The sequence below is a fragment of the Patiria miniata genome, unplaced genomic scaffold (genome assembly GCF_015706575.1).
Source record: "Patiria miniata isolate m_02_andy unplaced genomic scaffold, ASM1570657v1 HiC_scaffold_28, whole genome shotgun sequence".
Lineage (NCBI taxonomy): Eukaryota > Metazoa > Echinodermata > Asteroidea > Valvatida > Asterinidae > Patiria > Patiria miniata.
In genome coordinates this window covers 7,329,159-7,342,440 of record NW_024037067.1, presented here as the reverse complement: position 1 = coordinate 7,342,440, position 13,282 = coordinate 7,329,159, and the positions used below count along the sequence as shown (strand labels likewise).

Here is a 13,282-nt window from a genome sequence, read left to right as displayed (position 1 = left end):
CCTGTGATAACTGAAGGTTTTGATGTCCTGCCGGACATGACGTTGCAGTTCTCCACATTGCGTAAAGCTAGCGCACCAGCAGGTTCCACAGATGGCAGGTTCCACACACTGCTAGATGGCCGTCAGATTAATTACTTGGCGACTCATTTGGCCAGAAGTGACCAACAAGTCACACATACCTTCAACTCCCATGAGACATGCACAATAAGTAATCTGTATAGGTGCGGCAGGAACCCGACCATCCTAGGTTTTGCCCTTCACTGACGTATAGACGCTGTATACTCGGTGTGTTACCTCCCAAGTGAAAGTTGCAAAATGTCTCGGGTGGGACTCAACTCACTACCTCCATCTTCTGAACAGTTTAATTGCGGTACCCACTGCTACATGTATATCAGATTTTTCCAACTTTCACTCAAAAGAGGTAACACACTGAGTATAGTGTTTATACGTCAGTGAAGGCCAATACCTAATATTGACTTACATCACCCCGACACAAATTCCATCTTCTGTACAGTTAGTGTCCTTAGCAGTCGGAGGCACCCCACCCCAGGTCCAAATTATATGCTGTTTGCAAACAGTCCAGTTTGCATGTGTGACGTTTGTAACAATTACAAGTTTCTCCAGGGAGGGTTGTTAGTCGTTCACCTGGATAGTCAGGTAGAGGGGCTGCCTCCATTGCAGCATCCTGACTCGCTTGGATTTTCTGTCGGTGTTGCCTTCACCTAGCCTTTATGGGTCCACCCATAAATGGGTCCACCCATAAATTGCAAGGCAGCAGATTGATATGTCACCCGTGAATCCTACACCCTAGACTGTTGACTTGGCACTAGTGAGCGTTGTCTGCCCTCCTTGCCAGTCAGGAGTACCTGCCTGGCTACCCTCGTGTAGTTTATCCAGTGAGCAAGGGCGGATCCGGGGGGGGGGGGGGGGCATTGCAATGAAGGCAGGCACTGTGTACACCACCATCTTTTCCTAAAAAAAAATTGGTTAAAGTGGTCAGAAATTGCCTGAGATCGCATTACAGAGCATCTAGAATCCAAACTTTTTCCGGGCCCTTAAGCGGGCCCCAAACCCCTCGCCGTAAATTTTGGGACCCACTTTTTGGGGGACCAAACAAATGTTTGGCCCCCCAAAAAAAACTTTGCTCTGGATCCGCCCTTGCCAGTGGGTGGCCGTCGCTGTGCCCTGCAACTTCTTGGAGTCATACATGAGAGTTGGGGACCATGCAGGGGGGGACCAGTATAGATCTGCTACCCGTAGAAGATACAAATGCAGATGCAATTTCTTTTTTTGGAGAAAGTTTAATTCATGTTACACTGCTGTCATGCATATTAAGTATTAATTCTACAAGTTTGTTTTACACACATTATGAAGTGATTCAATCCAGACACCTGATATTAAGTGTATACAAACAAATCCATTAACATTCAAATTACATTTTCAGTCCCAATTATACAAATATACACACAGCAAGTTAATTCATAGGAATGCTTGTTGGAAATTGGTTGCATGTTAAAATATATCTTGAGTAAATTCAGCTTTGAAAATGAAACGCGAAAAGGAGCACAATATATTTTATTGTATGACAGAATTTACCTATTGCCGTGAGCCTCACCCCTTAGACGAGCCGCTTGTGTACGCTTGTGTACGCTTGTGTGTGCGGTGCGAGATACATGCTACTAAATCCAGTTATTATAATAGCGTAAAACAACGGCATGCGCATTACACACACGCTCTCAAAGCATTTACTGCACACAAGTACACATCCTAAATTGTCAGCATTTGCATTCAAATTTTGACATGCGAATGGCTGGCTATAGGTCAATTTCTCTAGAAGCCCTTTAAAATTTGAAAATACAGGAAAGCTGCCAAGTTGATGACTAGCAATGTTTTTTACTGGTCCTTTGATTTAAATTTTCTCAACTCTTTAAACACAAACGATTTTGTTTTTTTGCATCTAAAACTACGCTAGCATATTATATTCTTTGCTAAACAAATGCACACATTTTTTCTTAGATTACTAAAAAAAATAGAATTGATTTATATTTTTAACAAATTGCATAAGACCATTTGATTAAATGTGTTGTGACCTGATACTACAAGATGTGTCACAGTTTCGTTTGACACCTTTGACCAGTAAAATACTAATGCAAATTCAATTTTTTCAAACCGAGGCAGCTGCTAGTATTTTCTGCAGCTTTAACATTACATTAAAGCACTTGGGTTGCATATTTTAGTGTTGAGTTTTTACAAAATATTCTTTACATATCTTCTAATGAATTAACATTAATCCCATTGTAGAAAATAATTTGCATAGACAATTATATAACTTGCTATATTTGTTAACAATTACAAAACTATTACAAAAAAATAAAGCATATGAAGTAGGAAGAAATTCATATTTGCATGGCCAATAGAAAAATATTGTTTAAAACAAGAATTTAGTGATGTTATAAAAAAGTCTTTCTGGAGAAATATAGTGTTAGTTCTTATAAGTTAATTCAACAGGGAGAGATTGAACAAATTCTAAGATGAAAGCTTTTGCATACTTTTTAAGTCACTGCTTTAATTTGAGCTGATAACCAAAAATAGAAGGCACTTCCATTACACACAATGAACCTTTGGGGAAAAATACCCCGTTAATTACACATTGACGATGAGCACATTCTCCTCAGCAAGACATCTTTTCTAAAACTGTATTAAACTTGCAAAAGCTTTAGAATGCCAACCTGTAAATGACGGGAATAAAATAAGCTAAATATGGCTTGGTTCTAGACCGTCAATACTTTGAAGGGCATGGAAATCATCTTTTTAAAAGCATACATCCTTTTTAGATTTCTGCATTTTTGGATGATATTTCAATATTTGAAGAAATAAACAAATAAGGTTTATGTAGGGAATTGACCCGACATTCAGTCCTGTCCTATATCATAACTTTCGGTTATCAAAAGTAAAACACATTTCCCTCCCCTGTATTGAAATCCAACCTTTCAATTACTCACAATTCACTCCAGGACGGCAGGCTACATTTACAATTGTCAGCATGTCTGTATTTCAATGTTATCACAATGTTAAGACTGTTACAGTTAAGCAAAATGCTACTGAAAGAAAGAGAAAGTACCTCTGCAGAACCTCATTTGTATACAAACTGGAATTGGAGACGTGTGCACTTTGGCAGGCCAACTGGTCACAACAGCATGCAGTTCACATGTGTGTCCTACCAATGAGCGTGGTAATAACCCAGTAACAGCTTGTAAATACAGAGGCAAAATTAGTCTACGCACGGAATTATATTACAGTATAGATATATAAACCAAAAAAAAAACCCTTTAAAGCAATTCTTAATTATCTATAAATGGAAAACAGAATTCCACAGAAACTGCATTCAAGTATCGCAAACTTTTTTTGAGGGGAGGGTTACTAATTATCTTTGTTACTCATAGTGCCTATCTCTTTATTAATGGCATCCATCCACATCCTGCGCTCTAATCCTGTCTCTGCTGAGAAGAAGAAATCCCGGCCTGGTACCCGCAAGGTGAAGGCAAAGCCCTGCTCTAGCTTGCCCGGGGGCACTCCTTCTATACACTTGTACTCCTTTGTGTTTGTTCCTAGCACAACTGATTTCTTGCAAACGTCATCCTGCAAATGTTAGATAGATACAAAGGTTCTTAAAAATATTGTCATATTCACAAACAATTATTTCTTCTGTAGCTCTGAGCATGTAATTTATTGTAATGTGGCAGCACATACCAATAGATTCGCAAATTTTTGCGTTTTTTAAGCTCTGGCTAGGAGCTTCTTCGTGGTTGGTCAGCTGGTCCATTGGTAGGTCTGTCCCCGGAAAATTGACCAAAAACTGGCCCCCTAGGTTTCCCATAAAATACCAAAATTTAATTTTTACAAAAAAATGCAAACAGAATAAATAAAATACCTCGCAAAAACTGTTTGTAACAACTTGTGAAGTTGTTTATGAACATTTTGTAATGTTATAGTCACGTGGTATATACAGCGCGCTATAATTCCACACGAAAAAGCACGCAATATTTTATGGGAGACTTATGGGGGCTTCTTTTGGTCAATATTAGGGGGCAGATCAGTGCAGCGTGATTTTCACGTGCGAGGCCTCGAGGAGGGCGCATGGGACGGTGTGTGGGATTCTGCAGCTCAGGCTTGTACGAGCAATCTCCGGTCAACGTTGTAGACTTTCATGGAAGATGGCCAGAGCTTATTGTGCACTCGCACTTGTCATTTCTCCACTCCACTTCTTTTTCTTTTGCGTAACTCTTTTTACCTTTTTTTTTTATAAAGTCCGTCCCGCACGCATAATTCCTGTGATAAGTTGCTGAATATATTGTGTGCTGTACAGATAGCACGTAGTCATTGTATGACTCACGAGCTGTGCATACATGTATACACAGCAAAGTGCAAGTCTTCTGAAAAGTTAGTTATGCACCAGACTAGCCAGCCGTGCAGCTGCAGAAATACTACCGGCCACATGTACATGTAGGCTGATATAGCATTGGAGTCCAAGGTAATAGACGTGTATACCCTGAGTTGGTTCATGCCGTGAGAAAACAAAATCCATTTTCACTCAAACCATCTGCTGTTATGGGACATTTTACTGAATAGAATTGACAGTTAATTACAATTGCAACCAGAGATTGCCATTTTGTGGAGCGGGACTTGAGATCAGATGAAAAATTGATTGCAACAGACAGGAAAGATAGTGCTGCAAGTGGGCCTGGGCCTTCGGGTTCGGTTTGCAAATTTGTATCCGAACAATTTTCAAGTTTGGGTTCAGCAGCAGCTTGGAATGTAAAAACAGTTACTTAGGACGTACACCTGTTACTCGTCTGCATGCATTATTGTCTGCAAGCATGGCAACTCGGATTCATAACATTTGGGCAGCGTGATTTTGCGAAGTTGCCACTCGTGCATGTGGTTGCTCAGTCCATGGAAATATGCTCAGTCCACTACGTTCAAAGACACAAGGCGTGGCTCAGAACATGGGTTGTTGTGCAATGTACTCTTAATGACTGCACGTACATGTACTTTTTTAATTAGAAGTAAAATTTAATAATTTTAGAGTGCAAGTTTTGATTGTTTTGGTTGCAGAAACTAAAATATGTTGCACTTAAAAACGTGTTTTTGAACATCATGCAAGCAAATTCAGCAAACTTTGGTTTTGTTTTGTAGCACTAAGGAAAGACTAGCTTTTGAAAATGTGTGGAAGTGCCAGGGTTGGCTTGATTACATGTATGTTCACCAAGAAACGGTGACAAAATTAATGGGTTTTTTCCTTGGGGGGGGGGGGTTATTCCTCACCCCACCCAACATATTGAAACAGTTTATTAACTTACACCATGTACAGCATTTACACCTTTTGTTGTCCAGCTGCGTAACATTTTTTTTGAATCAGTTTTTCTTGTATAAAACAAAATCTCACTCCAGCTGTTAACTGAGATTTGTTAGTGCCTGGAATCTTCTTTTTTCGAGGGGAGGGGGGATTTTTGATCAAAATCATATTTCCAAACTGTTTGTACTCACCAAGGGTGTCTCAAAGTAGGTAATCCGTCTGTATGTGAGGACCACCCAACGCTTCCTGAAAGCTTCATTGCCCTTAGAGCCTGTTTTATGCAGCCAACCTTCTTTCAAGACTTCTCCTCTGTTCAGCAGCCTAGTTACCTATTGGTGGATAAGTAACAACTTGCATAAGCATGAAAGAAACGTGATTACGCATGGACTGGAACCCGAGACTGAATTGCTGTTCCAGTGCTCTCTGCCGGGGCTTACAACCATATATAAACACGTTCATGATCGGGCATGCATGCCCCTAGCAGCCCCCATATTATGTGGCTCAAACATTTTGTCAAATACTGGACTTCTCTGTATTGTGAGCCACACACCAATGCATGCTAGAAGTCCTGAAAAGTTGTTTCATGGATTTGAAATCTATACTTTTTTCCATTTGATATTTGCTATGAAAGCTACTTACCTGGTTAATAACCAGCAAAAATTAAAAGGTACATGACCTTGGGCAAAATACTGCGTTCATTTTTGGACACATTTTTTGCCTGCAAATTTCGCCTGAAAATTGCAGGATAACTAGATATCTAGAGATACAGGACTTGAATTAAAAACAACTTCACTGCTCTACCAACTGAGCTATCCAGCCCTAGATAAACTGCTGGCCCAACAGAGACGTCTGTTTTCAAAACTGATCAACACCCCCCCCCCCATTTACCCAAGTCCCCCTCTTGTGGACATGAATGTGCCCCCTCGAGCACTTTGCATAATGGCCAGTTTTGAAGAGCGCCTCTATTTTGGAAGATGGTACCAGCCTCCCTCCCCCCCCCCCCAACTATTTGATTTTACGGAGGCCGAATGTCTGGTGAACAAAACGTGTCAACATTTCAGCACAGATGTGTCCCCCCAAAAAGGAATACGTTGCTGCACCGATGCAAGATGCCTTTTACTGAGCAAGTGCCCCTTTTTGGTGATGCCCCCCAGTTTGAAAACCGTTCCGCTGACACTGCGCATGGGCCATTCTTCTCAGGCATCTTAACACACTATATTTGTTGTTTGATATTTTCAATATGCCAGGCCATGATAAATGCTCAGTGTCTCTTCTACATGTACGTGCCAAGGTGTTTGTTGAACATTTTGCAGAATGTTTTAACCTTGTCTCCCATACTTTATACCAACCTCCTCCTGGCCAAGGCCACCTGGGAAGGCCACCATGAGACGGTTGTACTTCATGTGACGGATTGCATTGTACCAGTCTATGATCTCCTAAAGAGGAAAAGGGCAAAAAGTTGAGTAGGACATTTATACAAACTCCATTCACAATAAAGTATTACAAAGGAATAGCTTTGATTTAGAAAACATGGTTAAACAATACAGATGACAGTCTGTGAGTGCTAGCATCAGTATGGACTCCCAGGTACAGATTGACTAGCGAACCACCTCGCTTCTATCTCATGTATGGTTATTTTTTGCATGGTATATTTTGGAAAAGTCAAAAATTTCCTTTTCCTGAAATAAGTGTTTGAGATTTGAAATCTACAAAATGGTGTTACAGTAACGCCCTAAATATTATCCAGGGTGGTAGGTAGAAAAATAATTTATTTTGTAATTTGTTTTATGTTTGTCTGTCAGTATTTTACACCTACTTTCTTTATTTTAGGGTTCCTTTAACAGTATTCTATTCAAAGGGAATGTACATCATTGGCTTTTGCTGTAATTTTCAGAAATGGAGTATTTGAGTGGTTAGTATTATATATCAAATATTGTTACACTGACATGTTTGAAGTTTTGTGTTCGAAAATGCTGGAAAAACCAAGAAAAACAAAATTTTTCAAGTAGTCTGGTTCCCTGACTCCACTAAAGATGAAATGGATCAATTTATATTTGCCAGAAAATTGTAAGGTAAGGGAACCAGTCTAGCTGGCCTGCATCCATTCATAAACATGTAACCAATACCAAACAAAATTTGGACTGAAAAAGGGTAAATTTGGAGCAGTAGTTGAAATATAGTTAGGTTTTTCAAACGGTGGTCGGCCGACCACCGTTGGAAATGTATACAAAAATACCATTTTCTTGAAAATGACTCACACCAGGTGCCATAATTTTACAGGATGCTTTAGACTGTCATTTACCAACATCCTAGTAAGGTATTTCTTAAAAACTTGGTAGTTTTATTTTTCGATGTTTGCAAATGTTGTATATTCCCTTTAAGTAACCTGTTTTATCATTTAATTAACCAATAACACACACACACACAAAAGTCCCATAGGGAAGAGCTTTTTATTTTCAAAATATACTTTATTTTAAGTTTTGGGCCAAATGTGGCAATAAGGGGTTTGATTTAAAAAAAAAATCAGATAGGTTAGGTAACCATAAGCACAATTTGTGTTAGGCCCTAGGCCTTTGTTATCCGTATGTGTCTAACTTAATACCATTCCCCACTTTGAAAAATCCTGGATGAGCCTCAAAGTCAAACTCTGTGCAGTGTGTACAGTGTGCATAGTACCATTGCCACGGTGACAGAGAGATGAAAACTTCAATCAAACTTTCTTACATAAATAGAGCACTTCTAATGAAGTAGTTAGATCTTCATTAAAGTCAGCCCTGCAATGCAATGGGTTTTTTTAATTCTGAGTTTTATACAGTGTAATTTGGGTTTGTATTTGTCTCACACAAGCAAGCTAGTGGATGTTTCTCTCGCAATCTGAGTATTATATGCTGCTTAAAAAACAGGCTAGAGAAGTACAAAGCCCAACATGACAGCAATTTCCACCATCTTTGAATGGTTTGAAGGACTGTGACTGAGCCCTAGATACAATGTAAATTATTCATGTACCACTTACTTTGCCAGTGTCAGTGTAGACGTAGATGTTGCGAATCTCCCCACCTTTCTGCTCAAAGTAAAGCTGCATTCCGTTGGGATTGCCTACCTTGTCCTGGCAGAAGGCCACATTGAGACTCCCAAGATCGATGACAGCCTTAGGCTCCTTGGCCTGCAAAGCAAACAATGACAAGTATACAATTAGCACTTGTTTTGAATATATTTTCCTGTTTTGCAAACAAGAGAGAATTAGTATTATAAGAAAACAAGAAACTAAGTGACAATATCCTTTACTAAGTTCAAATTCCACAAATTGTTGTCAAGCTACCCTGCTGAATGTAATTAGGCCGGAAAAAAATAGTTCTGCTTCCGATTACATGCCTTCCAAAAATAGGGTCGGTTGGTCGAAAAAAAAAAAAAAAATTTTTTTTTTTTAAATTATTGTCAATATATTTACGTTCGATAATTCTTAAAAAATAATGGAAAATTCATGTGTGGCCCGCAGCCGACAAACCTCGTTTTACGGTCGAACATTTTGGGAAACACGCTGCATGTACAAAAATGTATCACTCCAAATACGAGTAGTGCAATCTCAAAATGAACTCTTGAACACGGAAAATACATACACAGACAAGATAGATCAATTCTGTGAATTAACTTGCAAAAATGTTCTTTCTCCATCGGTGTTTCCTTGGCATTTTTACGATGTCGAATCCGACCAGTTGACACTGACAGTGCATGTGCCTAATGCATAGCCAAGCTAGCGCTATCGATCGCATAGCCATGACAGACTTCCGCTCTTTCATCATGTCTTCTAAATTGGCCCCTGCGCGGCGCGGCGGGAACCAGTCATCACTGCATTGAGCAAGGTTTACGCACGTGATTATAGTCACCGTGACAGCGAATTGCGAGGTATGATGACAGATGGCGAAGCGAATTTGGTTTCGTTTGAAAAAAATAGCGAATGTAAGTAAGAAAGCAATTAAATACAAGCATTTTTTTTACGCAAATGGGTTGTTGAAAGGTATTTTGTGAAGACAAAAAAGACAACAAGCTTTTATTTTTATTTATTCAATCATTATTATTTTTTTTTTTTTTGGAATTGCCAATAAAAAATTTAGGGTTGCAGCCTAAATATAGGGTCGGTCGGGTAACCGGAAGCAGAAGTATTATTTGTTTTGGCCTTATCCTTTCTCTGGGCCCATGTACAAAATGAGAGGTCCCAGCAACTTTGAATAAATACATAGCCTAGGGTTGGTATGCAAGCCAACCTAGGACAAAAGGTTTGTACAGTGGTGTTTTCCTAGCCATCTACCTGTGTGATCAGGTTCAAATCCCTACCAGGCCAATAAGTACTGACTTTTCAGTCTCTGCAAAATTCTGTGGGGTTTTTCCCCTGAATTTTCATTCCAAGATTTTCCTCCCACATCTAAAGCTGAACATTTTTTATCAGTTCACTTCTAGGTTTTGTTCATGCTCCTGAGCTACATGGCAGTGCACTTTTGGGAGAAATGTTTGCTTGATTTTACCAGGAAGAAAGAAATTAGAATAACTTGCATCTGTTTTGTTGTAGTATTTGATGGTGTAGTCTGTCTCTGAGAGGACAAATCGTCGCTCCATAAAGTTCTGCTTGTCCCTCAGTTTTTTCCACATCACTCCCTCCATCTCTTTGGTACGATACTTCTGCAGATTGACGTTGATGAACTCCTGTCGCTCATACTTACCACGGATCCACTGCTCACGGACCACCCTGAGCAAACAAATAAATGACAAATTGATGTGTTATGACAATACAGGGCTGTAATAGCAGGGAATAATCTTTTTAACTAATAACTCAACAACTACAAGGCCCTCAGGTACATGTACTGGTATGTCAACTGTCACTGTGTCAGGCTTCTTTTACAATACAACTGTCAAATGAAAAAAAAATTGAATACGAGCAATTCACAATTTTCCCTTGATGATACACCTTTCAACTTTACAGTTGATATCCAGCAGATTTTTGTGCTGCAGTCGTTCACTTGTTCCTCACTGTTTACATCCACAAACTACAGGCTTGTACATAAAGCTATCCATAATCACAGAAAAACTTCCAACTTAAATACTGCGTAACTGAAAGGGTAAAACTGCCAAGTCCTTGTACATGAAGAGAACACGCTTTTAGATGATGAAAGCTAAGCAAATTAAGCTAAGATTAAAGCTAAGATGAAAACTAAGAAACTTTGTTGTAAATGATTATTGGGGAACAACAATTCAAGATAAACATTTTGATTTAGGATTTCAGAAGGAGCACTTGACATTGTAAGTATTTTGTCATTGTCACAGACAAGCACCAGTTATAAGTTCAGGCATAGCATACAATGTACAAACTAGGTTTTCCAATATGGCGCACTCATTTAAGCGCGAGGGAAAACCCAAGCAGCGTGATTGATACCACTGCATGGATGACTGTGTACAGGTATGGAAAAGTGTAATGCATATGGAAAAAAGGTGATTCGCTAGGCTCTGTCGATATATATAAATACAGTCAAACACTGTTAATACGAGCTCAAGCGGACTATCAAAAAACCTTGAATTATCCAGTACTGGTACTTCATATTATGTGTAGTGATGGTTTTAGCATTTACAGAGTAAAAGCTGTGCGCCATTCATCTGTGTTTATTGTTTACGTTGTAGTACGTAGTTGGTGCACAACTACATGTACAAGCCTTTTTTTTAGGACAAAAAAAAATTTCTTTGTTTCGCCAGAACAATTTATAGGCATTTATCAGCAAGTGAAATTTTTTCTTTCTTGTAGCATCTAAAAGAAAACATCGTTGTCTAATATCACATCTCTGATGTGTACATTGTACAGAATGGTCGGGATTGACGAAATATGCTTGTTGTAAAATGTGTGATCTCGTACAAACCGCACTCATAATACCCGTGCTCGATTGTGTGACATCGATGTTGCCAATTTGTTTTTTAGTATCAACAAAATTAAAAATATTGTTATGAGAAATGGAATCGAAAAGAAGCCTTTTCTGTTGTGTTTCCGCACATTGGATTATGGTCTGATCACTGAAAAAATGAAAAACAGCTTTTTATGTAAGGAAAAAGGAGAAACCTAAGAAATACTGATTATTTATGTCTCTTATCAAATTCAAAACAGAACCCTTAAAGCGCCAGACACATGTACGTTAAAATTGACTCATCTCAATACATGGCATGATACAATGTATGTCATCCATGCAAGTGGCTTGTGTGGACGATCCATTTAATCTTCCATAGTGATTTAAATCTTTGATTAGGTCAAGAGCAAATTTTATTACACATGATTTTATGCTAACATTATGAAAACATTTTTCACTAATGAGAATGGCTTTGCTTGTATGCCAAAAAAATAACTAACTTTCTGATTTTTAACGTTTGAAAAATAGGCAAATGATCTGCTGAATGTAAAATGATGTGCTCCAAAGCAAAAAGCTATACTCTCAACCAGGAAGAAATTACTGAGCAAAGGTCTGTACAAGGAAATAACATCCAATTTCCCGCAATTACACGTACCATACATTTGTATGCAATTCAAATTCCCAGAATACATGTACAGTGTTTTAGCAATTAGTAAATTAATGATGAAGTTATTTGTTTATTTCATGTCATATGTTTTTGGTTATTTGTGTTTTCGTTGGTTTGTTGTTGTTGCTGGGTGTTTTTTTAAGGTTGAGCTAGACAATGCATGTATACAGGATGTGCACACAACTTTGCATCATGTAATAAAAAAAATGTGTGTACACATGTACCGTAGCACTGTCATACTTGTCCACTGAAATTACATGCATGTATTCGTACAATTACGAGTAGGTATCAACTGGTTTCCTTGAGAGATTTCTAGTTATTTAACTGTGTGACTTGCAAAAGATAAAGGTCAACAGTACAGTATGCTAAAGGCCAATACTGAACACATGCCAGAGGTCTGAGATTAATTGTGTTGTACAAATTAAAACCCTATAACTACATGTACATCAATTAACAAACACAACACACGCACATACCGGTAGGTACGTGTTTTTTCAATGGAATGGTTGCTGCACTTTTAAAGATGAGTGCATATGCCCTCCTGACTAGGGTCACATTGTACTTAACACATAGTGCAAGTCAGAGCATGTACTAGTACATGTTGTACATGTACCATATGCATACTACATGTACATCCGCACTTTGTCCTAGTACTATTGTTTGGATTGGAAAACAGCACACATAATTTATACAACATACAAAACATACCACTATCAGCAAAAGATATACGTACTACCTTGACTAAGTATAAGTACATTGTACTAGACCATAAACTGAAACACTACCGTACTGTAGATTGCATTTCAGTTTTTAAAAAAATGGTGGCCTAAGCAATGAACTAGAATGACAATGGGGAGACATTTTCATGCTATATCTTTTCCGACCAATCTAAAAAAAAAGGCGAGTTTCCTCTACTTTGTCACAACCAGTCAGGTAGGAATTCTCCTCCCACACCCCCCCTCCCCCAAAAAGATAATAAAACATTAATTGACTAAAGATTACGCAGCAGCTACAATGTTTAATGAGGCTTTACATTTGGGAGTTTTCTGTGGAAGTGTGCATTTGTACAATAAGGCCTCAAAATAGTTAGCCGAGTAAAGATACAGTTGTTATTGTTTGCAGGTTTAAAAAAACTTGTCAGTGGAAAAGAGAAGTGAAGAGGTACATAAATGACAAAAAAACTAAAGCAAATCGGCGGGGGGCCTGGGCGACTTGATACTATCATCTGACATGTCCAACGATTGGGTACGATCCAGTCACCGTTTTGAAATGGTAAGAATTAATCTTATATATTTCTAAATCTAAAAATTAATGTGGCCTGACGTTGCGAACTTAGCAAGTTCTTCTTCAGAGGCTAAAACAGAAATGACAGAGGTA

General features: G+C 38.6%; 1 protein-coding gene across 1 annotated transcript in view; it reads right to left on the bottom strand.

The window, feature by feature from the left end:
- Positions 1–1,281: 1,281 nt before the first annotated feature.
- LOC119734782 (arf-GAP with dual PH domain-containing protein 1-like) overlaps positions 1,282–13,282 on the bottom strand; it is a 32,407-nt gene continuing 20,406 nt past the window's right edge. Inside the window, exons 4-8 of the mRNA XM_038208333.1 lie at positions 9,905–10,097; positions 8,370–8,519; positions 6,706–6,792; positions 5,548–5,685; positions 1,282–3,639 (exon numbers count right to left, since the gene is read on the bottom strand). Coding sequence (XP_038064261.1) covers positions 3,421–3,639; positions 5,548–5,685; positions 6,706–6,792; positions 8,370–8,519; positions 9,905–10,097 — 787 coding nt within the window. The 3' untranslated portion in view covers positions 1,282–3,420. The remainder of the gene's footprint in view (positions 3,640–5,547; positions 5,686–6,705; positions 6,793–8,369; positions 8,520–9,904; positions 10,098–13,282) is intronic.